General features: G+C 42.7%; 1 protein-coding gene across 2 annotated transcripts in view; it reads left to right on the top strand.

Annotated features, from left to right (window-relative positions):
• The first annotated feature begins 1,268 nt into the window (after positions 1-1,268).
• Positions 1,269-18,972, top strand: part of NPSR1 (neuropeptide S receptor 1) — a 61,729-nt gene continuing 44,025 nt past the window's right edge. For both annotated transcript variants that reach the window (XM_026843899.1, XM_026843900.1), the window contains exons 1-2: positions 1,269-1,421; positions 17,320-17,452. In XM_026843899.1, coding sequence (XP_026699700.1) covers positions 1,275-1,421; positions 17,320-17,452 — 280 coding nt within the window. In that variant the 5' untranslated portion in view covers positions 1,269-1,274. The remainder of the gene's footprint in view (positions 1,422-17,319; positions 17,453-18,972) is intronic.

The raw sequence follows: 18,972 nt of genomic DNA, 5'->3' as shown, positions 1-18,972 counted from the left end.
AGCTGGAGGGCCCTGCAGCCTCCTCTCTCTTGCTGGTCACGTAAGCAGGGGCGGGCACAGCCCCACCTGGACCATGGTCATGGATCCTGTGGGAATGTGTTGGAGACTCCTGCTCCAGCAGTTGGGGAGAGGATGTACTGTCTCCTTAGCTCCCCTATGGCCATCCATGCTTGTACATGCATAAGCAGAGGACTGGGTTCTGCTGAGAGGAGGTAATGGGAAATTGAGGTGGTGGGGAATGACTGTGAAATGCATCGTGTTCTGCTTAGGACTGCCTTGGTATTGAGGTAGAGTATCTCCACAAACCTGGATAAGTTCTGGATTTACATGTGATTTTGCGCTCAGGGACGGTGTGCATACTCTCATCTGTTATCTTGGTGTAAACCCGGAGTAATGCCTCGGGAGATGGGGAATTACACCCAAATCAACAGGTGAGATCAGTGACCAGAAAGTCAGTATGTAGAAAGAATGATGATTACCTTGTTCTGAAAAGTCCTTGAGCCTCTGAGTGACACTAGCAATCTCTAGGAGACATACTTTTCTGGTCAAGCTCTCCATACAGTGAAGAAAGCACTGCCTGTACTGAGTGTGCAGCACATTTGAGCTCTTTGCAAAGGTAAGTGCGAAGGCTTATTTTTTTTTTTTTTTTTTTTTTTTTTGGTAAAGATAACTTCAGAAGTCAGATAGACACTGACAGGGAAACTTGACAGCTTAAGCCTAAACATTTAATAGGGTTTTGCTAATACAGGAGTATTGCTGCTTGTATATGGGTGTACTCTAATTCTGCAGGTAAATGAAATCGAAGCGGGCTGAGCTAGGGTAAGTAAGCAAAGCCACTGAGTGACATAGCAAGGCTCCAGATCTTAATGCAGGGAGGAGATCCATGCTTTTACAGGTGTGCCTGACTCCAGAGCTGACAACTTGGGGTGTGAGGCAATCTGGAGTCCACAAGACAAACGATTGGGTCCATGTGTGCTGACTGTCCTACTGGCCGCTGTTCCTGATGCTGGAAAGACCGTGTCGATGACTGTCGTCAGAGTTTTACCGAAGGAAAGCTCAAAAGGACGATGCCAGCTTGACCTTTTTTTTTTTTTTTTTTTTTTTTTTTCTTTTTCTTTTTTCCTGTCACTCAGCCGCACTGAAGCCTGACACCTCTGGTAGCCAGTGGTGGAGCAGTGAGAAGCTGGTTTTGTTGCTGCGCTTTTACAGGAGAAGCCTGGCTGCATTAACTCTTACAAAAACAAGCACCTAGACAACTCGAACAAAATCCAGTGATGGAGGTTGGCTCCACAGAAGCCAGCAGCAGCTCCCAGGGAGGCACCGGCTGGCTGGATCTTACCCTTGTCACCTGCACTGAAACAGTGACTTTCACTGAAGTGGTGGCAGAAGAGGAGTGGGGATCCTTTTACTATTCTTTTAAGGTATTCTTTTTAGGTGTGCGTTACTTTTCTCACATGCTTGCAGCTTTGGTGCATTTTCAGCACCTCTGCAGGGAGACAACTAGGATTATTGAACTTTTTTGCCCAGATATTGGTGTTCTTTTCCCCTGCAAAGACAGTGGACAGCATGTGTGAGGCATTTACTGAAAAAAGAAAAGAGTTGTAGGAATTGGAGTTCAGCCTTACATGTCTTAGCCACTCATATCTCCCTCCAAGAGGGAACGGTACAGTTTTTCTATAGAGGTATTGTAATTATACATACATGTTTAATCAAAGGCTTGTATTAGTTTAGCACATTTTTTAATGTAATCTTGACGTAAAGGATTTCTTTTCAATTTTCCATCTGCAACAAACTTTGTACACAAGTGAGAAGGGTTTTAGGTGGTTTGTTGTTGGTTTTTTTTTTGTTTTTTTTTTTTTTTTAAACACGAGTGACAGGTTCTAATTATTTGTTTGCTTGTTTGGTTTTGAGTGGGGGTGCAGTGTCTCTTGAAAACTGCTGTTAAGAATGCACCAGATGAATCATTCAGTAGTGAATGCTGTTAAATAGCATGGGAGGTGTATTCATTCATCTCCAGAAACAATCACTCTTACAATAGGTGAATGTACGAAAAAGGTGAAAGAGGTACTGAAGTTCATCTTTCCCTCAGATTTCTGTGCGTGTTGTCATTGCTTATTTTCATGCTGCGTGCCACGTGTCACAATGTACAAGCTAAGTTCAAGTTCTCAAAAAGTCTGACAAGGAGTACCCTGACATTCACTCTGGAGCTCAGGACCAGAGATCACTTTCAATCAGAAAGATACAGGCACTTGCATCATTTGACAATATGTTAGGTAAAAGGGGATATGTTCAGAGGAAGTTCTGATTTATGTGAGAATGTTAATGCTCTGACACAATGCCAGTGGAATTACAACAGGTTTCCAGCCCTGTTAAGGAAAAAGTTGATCTGTAGTTCTACAATTAATTAATAAGGGTCTCTTAACATGCTGCTGACACTTTTTTTTTTTTTTTTCCCTTGATAAGGCAGTACTTTCTTATCTAGGATTTCAAGGATAAAAATTCTTTTTTTCTCCTTCTTTGTTCCTCATCATGTTAGACTCCTAAAACACTCTTGAAAAAAATCAGAAGCGACAAGCAAAATATTTTTAACAACTTTATCTCCTTTGTTCCTTCCACAGTTATGGCTGTAAATCTGAATGTCATGGGAGCAGTATTTCATAATGGTAAAAGTGACAATTAATTCAATTAAGTCCGCAGGCAGAAAAATGTTCTTTAATAGAGGAGATTGAGTAAATTACAATAATTAGGAAGCCATGAATGCTCATCCAGTGCTAAACGAAACGATTCTGTTAGCTGAGAGCTTCTCGTTAGACTTGCATTCCTCTGTTGGATGTCTAGCTCTGGCATACATAGCATGAACTTTGCAAGAAGGTTCACTGATTTCACATCAATTACTAGATGTTGATAGGCATGGAAATATTTTTACTCTGGAGACAAGTGACAGCTGGTGCCGCTGCAGGAAAACAGGGATAAAGCACTGCTCTGGTGGCTATAGTGCAGGTAATACAAGGATCCCTGCCAGCTCTTTCAGCTCCTGGTAAAAGCTCATGTGTGGAAGGTGCTGCTGATACTTACTGACTCGGCTGGATGTCCTCCACCAGCACTGCCCACATTGTGGCCATGTCCTTGCCCCTTCCAGTAAGACAAGCAGCATCTCCTTCCTCTTCACAAGAGTCTGGTTAAGCAGCTGAAGCAATAAAAGTTTCATCTTGGAATAGGCTGAATGAATTAAAAAACAGTGCTCAAAATGTAGCTACAAATGGGTTTTTTGTGCTTTTATTGGGATTTTCAAACACATTGTAGCTCATGGTTGACAATAAAGGCAGGCTGGATGATCAGCAGCTATGCAGATTGACTCCAGAGCTTGTGTGCCAGGATTCAGACAGGGCACACGAGCTATTTATGCTTGGGAAATGCAGGTGTAACCTATCTTACCAAAACGGTTACAAGAAAACACGATCTAAGTCAATAAATGGAGACAAGGGAGTGACACTCACCCAGCACCTGGAGCAGTTCCTATGTTAATGACTTTTAGACAATTTTACCCAATGACAGCTATGTAGGGTATCTGACATGCTGCTCAAATCACAGGAGCATGCTTTGGTTTCTCCTTTTCCCTCCATGCATCAGAAGGACAGCCTGTACCCACCTAAGATAATGTCTGTGTTATATTGTGGTGGCAATGCAACAAAAGCAAAATAATGCACCTCAGAGCATTTCAGTGACAAGAAGTCCTCTTACAGGCTGAGCTCAGAGTGTTGCCCTCCTCCCCCTTTCAGAAGTGTCTGTCTATTTCTCTTCAGAGCTTAACAACTAAATCCTGCATCACTTCAGTTTTTTTTTTTTTTTTTTTTTTTTTTTTTTTTTTTTTTTTCTTTTCTTTCAGCTGGGAAATGGAGCATTTCATCCACTTGGAGGAATGTACATTTCCCGTCTGGAAGTCATTACTGTAGCTCCTTGGCCAACTGTTTGCCAAGGCTTTGCCCATGAAGTCTGCTTTGGGGCCATGGCCACGTGTGCTGACTAGGCTGGCTCTCAGCATGCAGAGTTGCAGCCTTTGGGGCAGGATCAGGTGCACCCACTCACCAGTCAGCATGCAAGATGAGCTGGTGCTTCCCACGGCAAAGGGACTGGCTCATCCCCACCTACGTTCAGGTCTTGCTGCTGTGTTATGGCAAACAGTTCCTGAAAACCTAGACTGTATTTCTTCTCGGGTGCCTTTACATGAGGCATCCAGGTAAGTTACTGTCTTAAACCACAAGAAGTTCTGTTGGCTGTGTCAGCACCAAATTCAGAACAGATGTGCAAATTGGTATTAATTACAGCTCCAACCTCCCAGGCCAAAGGACAGTTTATTACATCCCTTTACAATCTCCCCCATATGCATTTTATCTATGTGTAAAAGGGCTCTAATCGAGTGTCAGCTGCCCTCTGCCGAGTACAGTAATCCGAGAAGAACAGAGATCAGATGAACACCTGTGTCTTTCCTCCACTTTAGGATTTTCTTATCTCTATGAACCTGACAAGGTGCAAACCAGAAGCCTGACAGGAGAGAAGTTGAAATCTCAGAATAGGTTTGCCCTGGTTGTCCACAGTGTTGGGAGGCTTCATCAGGGCCAAAGGAAGCAGCTCCCCTTGCCAGGACCCCAACAGCCCCAAAGCTTCTCCGGTGGCAGGAACATGTGCTCGTCCTCAGAGAGGGTTGAGTAGGGCTCATTTCTTTTTTAGGAGGTCTGCTGAGAAATGGGGTGCCCTACTTTTATCCAAGAAAGGTTGGAGTGCTCAGGGCAAAAGTCACAGCTGCTGTTCTTTTCTCAGTGGAACTGTGTTCCCATCATCATCTCCTGCCTCCCAGGAGAGTGGGCTGCCTTCCATCATCTAGTACATTTTCTTATTTTGTCTTCTGATGTCTGGAGTTGAGCTCTCACCTGTGCAGCAGGACACAAAAGTTTTGTTGTTTATGGCCAAGGTAGATTTGGAACCCCAATCTCTCCCCTGCCAGGTGGGAACCCCAGCCATTGGTGCAATATGTTGACATCCCCCTCCCTCTGGCCCCATGAGTCCACATGCAACATTGTCATAGCAGTGATGCTGTAGCGTCAGAGCTCTCAGGAGGAACAACAGTGCATATTGAATCCACCAGAAACGATTTTACACATATAATCTAAATTCCCAGTTTGTTTCAGGGAGGACCGACTCTCTGCTGTGACTGCCCCCCCCCCATAGCATTCCCTGTAATTGCACGTTTTAGCCCAAGTAATTTGGATATTAAGCAGGACTGCATAGCCATGCCAGAGTCAGCACAAATCTAAGAGCATGTGCTGCTTATCCATGGAGCCTAATGCTCTTTACAAAGGTCAGGGCTTACCCTCTCCAGAAAAGAGCTGAGGAAACCACACATGGACAGAAGGTTTGCATAGAATTGCTTTGTAGGATTTGGCTCCAGGTGTCCTCAGAGACTGTCTAAGTCAGAATCTGTTGTCTCTGTCACTTCATCCAAATGAAGGAGTCTCTATATCTCCTGGAAAGCACTCGTCTATGCTATTGCTCATTCTGATTTTCAAGCAAACCTCACAGAGCATCCCATTATTGAATACATAGTGGAAAAATAATAATGGGTGCTGTCAAATTTCTGGAGTAATCTCTGCAAATGCAATCATACATTTTAGAAAAATAAGCATATCAAATAATTCATAAGTAACTTTGCAATCTTTTGGTGGAAGGAGAGGAGGAGAATTAAGTCTACACAAATAAAGAACTTCTGAACACAGCCTCTGCAACATGCTGTAATGACTGTTGCTATTCCTGAAATGCTGCACTGAGAATGTGATAGCTGATCTCCTTGTGAAACAAATCTGCAGTGCTTTTGGCCAGGCTGGCTTCATCTAATAGCTTAAATGCAACACAGAAGTGATCTGGCTGTATGACAGCCCAACTGAGGCTAGCTCTGAGCCAACTAGCAACCCTCATATATCTGATTTTGGCATTCTTACACTAGCAACCCTCATACTTCTGACTCCAAAGTCCACACAGCCACAGGGTTTGTGTCTGTCTGCCTCTCCTATATATAAATATGCCTAGAAAGTATTAATTTCTCCATCTTTTTGAGATGTTTTATTTGTATGGATTGGCATACTTAATCATTTTACCCCTTTTTGTGATTAAGAAAGAACAGCATTTCATAGTTTTTAATACAGCTATCAAAATCATACAATTATGAATGGACCACTGAGTGACCTAACATTAACTCTTTATGCTGAAAATGTTCTAGGAAAAAATAGATAGGTACACCATGAAATCTGTCTTTCCTGATGACGTTAAAATCAGGGATATCTGTTTGCCTGCTTCAATGGAAGATTCTTAGGGTGCAATGTGTAAAAAAAATCCTGCAATAACTGAACAGCACTGTCCTCATTTATTACCTATCTTGTAACTAAACACTGCAGGGTGGCAAATGTGAGCTATCTATTAGTAAAACTGAATTGTTGCCATTTGTTACTGACGGAAAACCTTCCCCTCTATCCCAGTCACACCTATGAAGGATTTTGAGTCTGGGCGGGGGGTGATTTGTTTAGCTGTTACTTGAGCTTGGAAAAATCACAGCAATTCAAATGCATTAAATGTTGTGCACTGAAAGGACCCTGCCTCATTCTTGATGTTGAAGGCAGAGCTAAGAGATAAATTTTTAAAAAACTGGGGATTCACAAAAAGATAGATACAGTTTTGCTACATTTCAAAAAGAAGTGAAAGTAATCTTAATAACATAATTATCCCCTTCCCATGAGAAAGTGTCCTGATTTAGTGAATAGGCTTCCTCAGATTGTCTGTTTCTTTAAGTTTAAGTCTAAAAGGGAGAAGATATTATAGATTTTTCCTCTATATAACACATTAACAAGTTGCTGGGGGAGGCAAACCTCAATCCATCTCTACTCCTACAAGCTTGATGCAGTGCCAGCAATAGATGTCCAGAGACTGCAGAGGGATTGTGGGTCAGCAGGAGAGCACCTGAAGAGCAGCACAAAGGAATTTCAGCCACTCCAGCCAGTCACTCGGCTTCACTGAGGGCCCAACTTAAATGCCTCTATGCAAACATATGTAGCATGGGGAATAAACAAGAGGAGTTAGAGACATGCACATGTCTACAGGGCTGCGATCTTATTGGCATCACAGAGATGTGGTGGGATGGCTCCTATGAGTGGAATGTTGGTATGAAACGATACAGGTTCTTTAGGAAGGACAGGCAAGGGAAACAAGGAGGGGGTGTCACCCTCTATGTCAATGACCAGCGGGGGTGCAGAGACCTCCGCCTGGAGCTGACCAAGAGTTTATGGGTCAGGATTAAAGAGAAGGCAAGGACAGGTGATGTTATAGTGGAGGTCTGTTACAGCCACCAGACTAGGAAGACTGAGTGGATTGGGCCCTCCATAGACAGATAGGAGCAGTCTCATATTCACGAGCCCTGGTCCTCATGGAGGACTTTGGTCTCTTCAGGGATCTGCTTGGCAGAGTAACATGGGATAAAGCCATGGAGGGAAGAAGAGCCCAAGAAAGTTGGTTAATATTCAAGGATCACCTCCTCCAAGCTCAGGAGTGATGCATCCCAACAAAGAAGTCAGTTAAAAATGCCAGGAGTCCTGCATGGATGACAAAGAGCTCCTGGACAAACTCAGACACAAAAAAGGAAAACTACAGATGGTGGAAGCAAGCACAAGTAGCCTGGGAGGAATACAGAGAAATTGTCTGAGCAGCCAGGGATCAGGTTAGGAAAGCTAAAGCCCTGATAGAATTAAATCTGTCCAGGGACATCAAGGGTAACAGAAAGAGCTTCTATAGGTATGTTGGTGATAAAAGGAAGACTAGGGAAAATGTGGGCCCTTTCCAGAAGGAAATGAGAGACCTGGTTACCCAGGGTATGGAGAAGGCTGAGCTAGTCAACACATTTTTTGCCTCAGTCTTCACCAGCAAGTGTTTCAGTCACATCGCCCGATACAGAAGGTGAAGGCAGGGACTGGGAGAATGAAGAGTCACCCCCTCTAGAAGAAGATCAGGTTCAAGACCATCTAAGGAACCTGAAGGTCCACAAGTCCATGGCATCTGATGAGAGGTATCCACCACAGGTCCTGAGGGAACTGGTGGATGAAGTGGCTAAGCCACTCTCCATCATACTTGCAAAGTTGTGGCAGTCTGGTGAATTTCCCACTGACGGGAAAAGGGGAAACGTAACACCCATGTTTAAAAAGAGAAAAAAGGAAGACCGAGGGAAATACAGGCTGGTCAGTCTCACCTCTGTGCCTGGCAAGATCATGGAGCAGATCCTCCTGGAAACTGTGGCAGGGCACATGGGAAATAAGGAGGTGGTTGGTGACAGCCAACATGGCTTCACTAAAATCATGTCTGTTGAATTTGGTGACCTTCTATAATGGGGTTACAGTGTTTGTGGATAAAGGAAGAGCAACTGATGTCATCTACCTGGACTTGTGAAAAGCATTTAACACTGTCCTGCACAACATCCATGTCTCTGTACTGGAGAGACATGGATTTGGCAGATGAACCGCTCAGTGGATAATAAATTGCCTGGATGTTTTTAGTCAGAGTTGCTCGATGTCTGAACAGAGAGCAGTGATGAGGGGTGTTCCTCTTGGGTTGGTATTGGGATCAACACTGTTTAACTTCTTTGTTGGTGACATGGCCAGTGGGATTGAGTGCACCCTCGGCAAATTTGCTGATGACACCCAGCTGTGTGGTACCATTGACACGCTGGAGGGAAGGGATGTGCCATCCAGAGGGACCTGGACAGGCTGGAGAGGTGGAACTGTGCCAAACTCATGAAGTTCACAAGGCCAAGTGCAAGGTCCTGCACATGGGTTGGGGCAATCCCAAGCACAAATACAGGCTGGGCAATGAGTGGGTTGAGAGCAGCCCTGTGGAGGACTTGGGGGTATAAGTAGATTGTGAACTGACTATGAGCCAGCAGTGTGCACTTGCAGCCCAGAAAGCCAACTCTATCCTGAGCTGCATCAAGGGAAGTGTAGCCAGCAGGTAGAGAGAGGGGATTCTCCCCCTCTACTCCACTCTCATGAGACACCCCCAGCAGTGCTGTGTCCAGCTCTGGGGCCCCCAGTATAAGTACATGGACCTGTTGGAGTGAGCCAATAGGGAAAGGCCACAAAGATGATCAGGGGGCTGAAGCACCTCCCCTGTGAGGACAGGCCAAGAGAGCTGAGGTTGTTCAGCCTGGAGAAGTCTCTGAGAAAACCTTATAGTGGCCTTCCAGTACTTAAGGGGGCCTACAAGAAAGCTTAGACTTTTTACAAGGGCATGTAGTGATAGGACAACAAGTAATGGCTTTGAATGGAAAGAGGGTAGATTTAGATTAGTTATAAGGAAGATATTTTTTACTGTGAGGGTTGTGAGATGCAGGAACAGGTTGCCTGGAGAAGTTGTGGCTGCCCCCTCCTTGGACGTGTTCAAGACCAGGTTGAACAGGGCTTTAGGCAACCTGGGCTAGTGGAAGGTGTCCCTGCCCATGGCAGGGGGTTGGAATTAGATAGTCTTTAAGGTCCCTTCCAACCCAAACCATTCTATGATTCTGTGATCCTATGATTCACAGACTATGAATGTAATACCATATAGAAAGAAGTTCATGCAAAACTGCTCTCAAGTTTGGCACAATAGAAAACACCAGTTTGGGTCCCTTCCAGCTGTGCCTTTTTTCCAACTGTAAGGACCCCCGGAGAATTGATTGTTGTCAACACCTCTGATGTGTTGTGAAGACCTCATGTGGCAGTGCATCCCAGGATTGCCAGAATGACCTCTAGGCAGATGTTGGGAGGATAAGACAGCCAACCTGTGATAAACAATCTCTGTAAAGCAGCCTCTGTGCAGAAGATTTGAAAACTATCATCAAGCATGACCGTTGGCATTGAAATGGGAAAGCAGCAGTCCCAGAGGCAAACCGGGGGCTGCACTAGTATTTATGGTTTGAATCAGGCTCAGTTCCAGGCCATGCTACCAAAAAAACCCAGCTCCTATAGGGCTCGTTGCCTGCCCAAATGTGTTCCTCATAAATTCGGTCATGGTGGAAGCACTTTCAAAGAAAAAAAATATTTAGCTTTGAACTTTCTCAGTCCTTCTTATTTTCACATGAGTTTTCCCAGAGCTTTTTCGTGTCAATCAAACTGCTTTCCCCAACTTTTCAGGAACATATTGTGTAAATGCTGTATAGAAACTTCTTCTGTTTTGCCTTGCTAGATAGAGAGTGTTCCTTCAAAACACACTTGTGTTACAGGGTTGGCCAGTACAGTTTCTGGAGCTTGTTGACAACCAGGACATAAGATTTCAGTGATCCTCTCAGGTGTTAGCGTGTTTCTCTCTTACTGAGACAAGACCTATCAGCAAATGAATCAAGAGTGGCCCAGCCAGATTTGCAGATTTTCCTGAGCAATAGGAGGTGGCTTGAATTAATCATCTGAACTTTCACATTCCGCTGACTTAGTGTATGAAGCTTACTTCTAGCCTAAGTATTCTGTCCACTGTCCCTCTTTTTGTAAGATATTTGGTGCCTCTTGCTTTGTTCCCTCTTAACAGTCAGAACTGCTACCTACAACTGAACTATGTATAATGCACCGACAACTTAGCTTTGAGCAGATTTCTGCAAGGGTTTTTTTTTCCACATCCAAATTGTCTTTCAAGTTTCAACACAAGAGGAAATATAGATGTTTCCAGCTGGCAATTTAACTAGGTTTGTTCTTTTTTATGTATTAAAGAATATTTGTTTTGTAGCTCGTAAAAGTAGCAACAGTCATGATCCCTTCAGTAGCATCACTTTACTTCTGACAGCTCATTATTTAAGCTTGTCACACCCTGGCAGAAAGTCCTCATCTCAGGTCTCCACATAAGCATAAAACAAATTATATCTTATACTTTTCAAGTCCTTTTTTTGTAAGACTAATGTGTTTGTGACATTTCCTTGCCAGTAGCCTTTACACACATACTCTTTCCCTGCAGAGTAAATTTTAATTTACATAAAGATTCTCACAAAGATCTGAGTTGTTCATGTTTTTATGATATGATAAATAATATACTCGTGCAAAGTGCTCGTCTGATTACATCTGTATAAGTACCTTCTAGTTTTAATTACATTCTTTAAGAAAATAGGTCTTATGCATACTTGTGTGTGCATAAGGGCTCAGGTAGGGAAGGACTTCTGGAGGTCACCTGTGCCAATCACTCAAAAGCAAATTCAAACTATGTCAGATTGCTCAAGGCAGTGTCCACTGAAGTTCTGAATATTTCCAGAGATGGAGATCCCGCAGCCTCTCTGGGCTCCCATCCCAGTGTTTGATCACCCTCACAATGAACTTTTTTTTTTCCTAATATCTAATTAAAACGTCCCATGTCACAAATCTTACTTGTGGCCTTTTGTCTGTTCATTGTGCACATCTGAGTAGAACCTGGCCCCATCTTCTCTGCTCTCTCCCGTTAGATAACTGTAGGCAGCAGTTAGACCCCACAAGGCTCCTCTAGTATTTCTGCTGTGGAGGACTCTGGCACTAAGAGACAGAGGAATTTTTATTTATTTTCCTTTTATTTATTTATTTTTAAATCTTTATGAATTATGTCAGAGGTTGTGCCACTACCATTAAACTCCTTAATTAAATTGTGTCTGTCTTTGATTTCTTTCAGTGTTGCAATCCAAAGTGCAATTTGCCTTAGAGGTAAACTGACTATAAATCCCTGACTGGAATCAGTCAAGCTGCATGGCACCTGTCTGACTCAGGAAAACTAATCTTCCTGATTTGTTTTTTTTGGGGTTGATTTTGGGGTTTGGGTTTGTTTTGTTTTTTTTTTTGTTCCATCCTAAATGGAGGCTGTTAAAATAGCAAACACGTCCTGAACATTTTCAGAATTGAACATCTTTTACAACAGGGTCAAAAAAATGCAAATCTAGCCTCCTCCATTTTCTTGCATGGCCTGCAATTAAAGTTATTATTTCAGAGGATGAGAAAAGATTCTTCTTCTTTCTTTATCCTCCTTTAAGAAAGTGCAATGTAATCTACTAGTGGTGACCTGACCATGAGCATGACAGTTCCACAATTTAGCAAGGCAATTTATGTGTTCTTCTTATGTGTTAAGAACATCCTTACAAAATTGTTTTTCTTGCTCCGTGATTACAATCTCAATTGCTGAAATAGACTACACTAGAAACATATTTTTTTTAATATACCAAAGGCTAGCAGTAAGACCATTTGCATATTCCCAGAATTTAATAAACTGTCAACAAGAAACTGTTGAGACTTAAGCCACTACTGACCTGCGATAGGGGTGATCAGCGCCTCTTCTTCACCCAGATGATCAAGGACATGGAACAGGAAGGCACCAGGTCAGCGAGGACATGAATTCATTATAGGTCTCCTCTCCTCACATTAAGAGGTCAGCCAGTCACATCAGGAATGGAGTACCTCTCCCTCCATTTTTCTGTTTATTTACTAATTTCTTACCTGGCAACCTATTTTTACCAGGCTGTTTCCCAGCCAGTCTCTGCAGCTAGAACAAAACTGTTTCACATCAAGCTGTTTGTTTTATGTTTTTCCACTGATAGTTGAACCTCTCCTCCTATTAAACAACTGCCCTGATATGAGACAAAGCCTTCTGCACCTCCAGACATGAGCAACAGCACCTCCACTGGGATGGGCTATCAGGTTTATCCCCGTTCCACAGCCACAGCTGGTGCCCTCCAACAGAGGGGATACAAGTCCTGAGAAATGAGTCATCAAGGAAGTTGGTTGGGGAAAAGTGAAAGGAGGGATGGTGTTGTGGCACCAAAATGTCTCCCAATGGCTCTGAAAGGACTTAATTATGGCCTTGATTAAAGCTGCTGGCAGGGATAAACTTCATCTCAAATACAAAGCAGAATACACCTCTTGCTAGACTTACCTAACTCAGCCTATGGATTCAGAAATTTTGTCAGAGAGACAAACTAACAAGCCTTTTCTACAGCAAAAGAAAATGCACACAGTCTTCAGACAGGTTTTCTGGCTTTACATTTCACCCATGAAGATGCTTGCTTCATTGACTAAAGCTAGTTTTACCCTGAAAGCAAATTAGCAAAACATGAATATGCACTCCAGACGTCAAGCACTTCCATGCTCCAAACACAGCCGTCTTGTGGAATAGCAGAGCATGCAAAGGTTGTAGTCAAGCCAAGGAAATCCTCTTGGCTTTGATTTGTTCTGTGACCTTAATTAAGTCAGCAGCAGCTTTAGTTTTTATAATCTAAAAGAACTGTGTATGACACTAGTCTCTCTCATGGCATTCTCATGTAATGTAGTTAGCAATGCCCATTGCAAAAGCAGCCCTTGCCAAAAGCTTCTAGACAGGGGTTTGGAGGATGTTATTATCTTTCTTTTCATGCAGAATGCCTGTGATGTCTGTGCAACATGTTATTAAACAATGTTTTTGTAAATCACCTTGCTGAGGATTGCTACAAAAGGAGGATTTTTGCTTGATGGATAAACAAGACATGAAATCAAACACCTCTATGTCTAAGCAACCTTAAGGTGATGAATAAAACAAAATTATAGAAAATGCAGCTGGAGTGAAATTTGAGGATCAATCGGTTCTAATCTAATAGCTATTTTTAAGACCTTCACAGATGGAGATTTCACTGACTCAATCAATCTATATATATGTATGGTATACTTTTAAGTCAATTTTTTTAAATTATCAACCTGAATTCTGTGCTGTAGTTTTCATTTACTGATTTTTGGCCAGTCTGCAGTGGATCTGAAGAAGAGATTATTCATTTCCTTTTTTACGTGAGCCTTTTTGTGTCTTCAAGGCTATGTTCAGATTTTCCTGCAGTCTTCTTTTTGCTAGATTAAGCAACTTGATTAATTCAGTCTTTTTGCCTGGCTGTATCCTCTACACTCAACCCGTTGCTCTGTGTCTCTCGTGAAGCACAGCGCCCAGGGGTTGGCATATTACAGCTGCTGGGTACAGTGGAAGGGTTAGAGCAAAGGAGATTTGTGTCGATCCCATGATGGTGGTTGTAGCTCTCATGGTAGGGTGACATTATTAAATCATGTTCCACTTTGGGGGGGGATGTTTTGAAGGCTTGCTCAACCCAATGAGTTTACACCCACTGCATTGTAGAGTCCTGAACTACTTTGTTGAACAGCATCTTGTTTTTTTTTCCAGTGCATTTTTCCAATTCATCAAGATCATTTTGCATTCTAATCCTAGCCTCCATAAAGGCCTTTATCACGGTGGGCATCCCATTAATAACCACAGAAGTTTTCATTCTGAAAGCTAACACAGACTGAGAGGCTGCAGTGATTTTAGTTGCCCTTTATTATAGCTCCTTAATCCCCAAGAACTAGATCTTTTTCTCTTCTTTCTAAATGGCAGCTACCACAAATAGATTAATAGAAACTTTCACTTTATTCCTTTGTCCTTTCAAACTTACCACTCCTATATTCAGGTTTTGTACCATTTAGGTTATCTTTGTAGTTGAGTTTAATTGTATATTTCCATAGAGGCTTAGCCCAAAATTGCTTAACTCTTCAGTACTGCTTTTTAACTTGGCAGGAGGGGATTTAAATTGTCTGTATGTGCTGTGTCCCTATGATGGGGAAACACCCCTCTAACACAGTCTCTATTGCTTCATAGCTATTTCTTTCTGTAGAAAGGTTTGAGTGTCAAATCTCTGTTTTGTTTGTACCCATATCAGTGTAATAAAGGAATACAGAATTTCTTTCAAGAAAATGCTCTCCTGATTTTATACCAGAGAAAATGGGAACAAGTCTTGCCCCTCAGTTTTATTCATGAGTGAAAGATCTTTTCTGAAATGGAAAATACAGACCAAACCCTGAGGAGAACCCATTGATTTCAAGGGAAAAAAAAAAAAGTTATGTGAAATCTTACTTTTAAAAATTTTAATTACCTTCCAAAGACACTTTCTTCTAGTTCCTGTACAAAGTAAAGCATCCCCATAAAAATAGTTCCACACATTTTGAAGGGAATTTGTTTCCAAGAAATTCAAGATATTTGCAAACACCCAAAAAAGGTGGAGGTTTTTGTGTCTAAAAGCTGATCATCCAACCCACACAAGTTGTCTTATCTAGGTCACTCTATAATCCATGGAGACAGGCAATCCCAAGGTAGGTGAGATGAATGGTGACTCATCTCTGAGAGACTGCTATTATCTAGACTACACTATGAAAATTTACAGTAGTTGTCTCTCTTTAGAGCTTTAAAGTTAGGTAAGATGACCCAAATTGTAGATTATGCTGGCAAAAGTTATGATGCTGGGAAAAGCAAAACCATCTAAACACAGCCTTCATTGTATGCATAAGCTGATCTCTGGGTTTGGGCACAGAGCACAGCCTCAAATTGCTCGTAACTGGGTCTTGCCTTTCCTGCATGCCCACACAACCCACAGGGCAGCGTGGCTACCTACCTGGAGCAAAGCTGAGGTTGGTTCCCACAAGTGGCTTCCCACTAGAGGAGGGACCGTGACTGCTGGCTAGGAGGGGGCTAAGAGCTGAGGAGGCACTAAAGGTCATGGCAGGGCAAGAAGCTTCTTGCCCCCTCTCCTTTCCTGCCATTTCATCTTCCCTTTCCATGCTCGCAGCTGAGCCGTTTTCTCTTTGCAGGCTGCAGGACCCCCTGGTTTCTGATCACTGGTTTCTGAGTAGTGGCTGCCAAATGCTTTTAATGAGTGCTCTCCCCTCCTGCTCCCTCATCAGTCCAGTCAAATAGGCATGAGTCTCACTGACAGCCTCCTCCCCTGCTCAGGACAGTGCCTTGGGGTCATTTCTATAGGGCTGACAGCTGGGATCCCTCTTCAGCTGCAGCCCTTACCTGTCTCCTCCATTTTCCACTAGTTCCCACATTCTGGTTTGGTGTCAGGAACTAGAAGATCCCAAATGGCTGCACTGACATAATCCAAAACCCATCCCAGTTCCGAGGACGTGAACCCAGGTGACCAACACATCTGAAGCACTGGAAAGCCACAAGAAGCAGAGCAGGGGACTGAAAGCTGTTCTGTAATTCATTCATACGGACTGTCTCCTCCTAAAACATCTAAAGCAGGAGTCTACTCAGGAGCAGCACGCTCTGGGAGAGAGGTCCTTTATGGAAACTGGGTTTACCTTTATAACTACCAGTTCTGCTGAGCCATATATGTGGCTCTAATAATAATGTGCATATTATTGCTGCTGGATACATTAAGATGTTTTTTTCTCCTGAGCTCCCCTGCTCTATGCCCCCCAAAACTAACTGTTACTGTGAAAAATCCTCTCTCTTCTACTCGTCTTTGCAGAAGAGCAGCAGAACCATCTTCCTCCATGTCACTACATGCAGCTTTACACAGGACAAGTTTTAATAAGCGAGAATTTTGCAGACATGCAGACTATATTCTCCCAGCTGACCCCATACTCACCAGACTTGGTGCTTTTCAGACATCGGAGCTGACTGGCTGCTATGGAGAAAATATAAACTTCATACTCGCACATGGTGAGGGGAAACCTACAGAGCATCCACTGAAAAATAACTATCCTGCATCTAGAGAGGACCCAACGGGGTTTGGTAGGCCTAAAGGGAGGGAGAAGGTTGGGTGTGCCCTCCTGGAACGAGCAACCGTGGCTAGGTACGCCCCTACTCTCGCAGCCAGAGGATCCTGATGCTTTGAGAGCACGAATAACTTTTTTTTCTTTTTTTTCTTTGTACACACTACCACTAGGGGACGTTTTGTCATCACGTATCGCTCGCTAAACAATTTTCCTTACAGTGGGTCATGCTTTCTTTTCAATCTTGGTGCACACCTAGACCATGGAGTGGATATTTGAATTTCGTAGGGCTTGCGGATGACCCAGACTTACTGGAGCTGTGAAGGAGAGAAGTATTTATTTCCACCATTTTTCCAAAGGAGCCCATCTATCAATATTCCTTACAAAGTGAGGAAGCTGGTTATTTCACAGTTTGCTGGAGCAACACGAGAAAACTGAGGGCTGCCTCTCATTTTAGTGTTAAGTGCTGAACACAGACACTGCTGGTGGTTTTGTGAAGATAAAAAGTAATATACAGTTGCTGCAAATCAAACTGGAATGAAAATCACCGCCAGTGATGCATGTTAAAGATTTTCTGAAAGAACAAGAATGTCTTTTAGACTAAATAATTAGAAATCAATTGGCAAAACTCACATTTCACTCCTTTTTTCCATTCTCATCTCATTTGTCCTAGGATGAGTGACTCGTTTAACCCAAGTCACTACCCACCCACCTACCGATATGCTTTTTTTCCTTCTCTCCAATGCAGACAGAGCAGCTGGTGACACTTTGGATTCTCTTTATTGTCACAATTTCTGGAAATGCTGTTGTGCTCTTCTCTACCTGGAGGAGGAAGCGGAAATCTCGAATGACCTTCTTCGTTACACAGTTGGCAATCACAGGTAGTGTGTGGGAGGGAAAAGGGCATCTGAACCGCACAGGAATCAGCATTAAAATGACAAATAAGAAATTGTAAGTTGAGTGGTGAAGAATTCAGTTGGCATCTAACATCCAGCTGCAGCTTGCCATAAGACAGATGGATGGCTGCTTATCTTAGGACCCAGTCTGACTCTGATCTAAAAAGATGTTGCTAGATGTAGTAGCGTCAGATGCAGCAGCTGCAACTCATTGATTTCACTTAATCTTATCTTCCACTTTGAATTTGCATCTACATTTCCCAGAAGTTATGTCCCCAGCTGTTGTCATGGAACTGTTTAGATTAAACTAGTTGAAGATGAATCTCTTGTGTTTTTCTACTAAACCCGTTTCTAAAGTAGTTCATAACAGTATTGCTCCATCAGTTACGCTCTTGCATTGAAGAGTGAAAATAACTTCATGTTGTCTGGTTTAACCAAGTAAGGGAAATATGAAAATGTAAATGTGGAGAAGAATTCATTTAGTTAATTTTTTTTGCATGGAAAAAGGATGGTGATCCAAGAACTTTGTAGTTCTGAAACAAAATGGAAAATCTACAGAAACCTGGTTTGTAAAAATGTTGATATTGCAGCAACTAGGAATGAAAACAAGAGAATAACCAGCACATTGTTCCCCTGTGGCCTTGAATGGACTAAATTTGTAGGGTTTTAAGTTTCCCAAGGGAAAATATGCGCTGTTTCTATAACAGTGTCCTTCTACTAATCCCTGCTTACAAGACAGCTGTGTTGTATTCTTTGTGTATATAGGATATATTTATATGCTTTCTGTTGCTTTTTTTTTGGTAAGATATGGCAGGAATTACAGCACTTTTCCACTAAAGAGCTCTCTAATATGTGATTTCTCAGCAATATTGTAACCTCCTTTGATGTCTGTTGTATCTCTCTTTGAACCGGAAAAGCAAAGGACTACACTCCCTAATTTTCAACATGCGTTCTTTGCAAATAAATGAACTCTTGCTCATGGTCTCAACTATGTCTGCTCAGGAGCTTGTCTCATCTGAAGAACTACTCTCAGTTGAAACAGTTAGACCAAGTTTTGCGAAGTGATGCAAAGGGACTGTCCCATAGCTACAGGTGATGTAAGAGTTATTGCAAGGTGAGGAGGTGAAGGTTTACAGTGAATCCTCTTCTGAAGTGTTGACAGCTGGTTTTCTTATTCTCCTGTTAGTCATCTGTAACAAATGGTTTCACTTCTTTTCTTGATCATGACTTTCATGTCACTTCCTCCATGTGCCAGCAGTATTTTCCATCAGGTAAGGCTTGTTGGTGCAGCCTCACAGCACAGATAAAGCATTACAGTGTTTGCAGAAGTTGCAAAATAGCCGATCTCTGCTCACAGAGCTCCCAATCTTGGATAGATATATGGAAGATGATAAAAAGTAGGCAACCAAGCAATAATATGGGAAGAGTGCAACTGAAGCCCCAGATGGACACCATCCATTTTCTACCTACTGTCATCGGGGAGCAAAGTATGAAGGACAATTGCC

Source organism: Athene cunicularia, assembly GCF_003259725.1.
Source record: "Athene cunicularia isolate RWA chromosome 2 unlocalized genomic scaffold, athCun1 chr2_part2, whole genome shotgun sequence".
NCBI classification, from domain to species: Eukaryota; Metazoa; Chordata; class Aves; order Strigiformes; family Strigidae; genus Athene; species Athene cunicularia.
The sequence above is the reverse complement of the archived record's forward strand: the minus strand, read 5'-3'. Positions and strand labels throughout refer to the sequence as shown.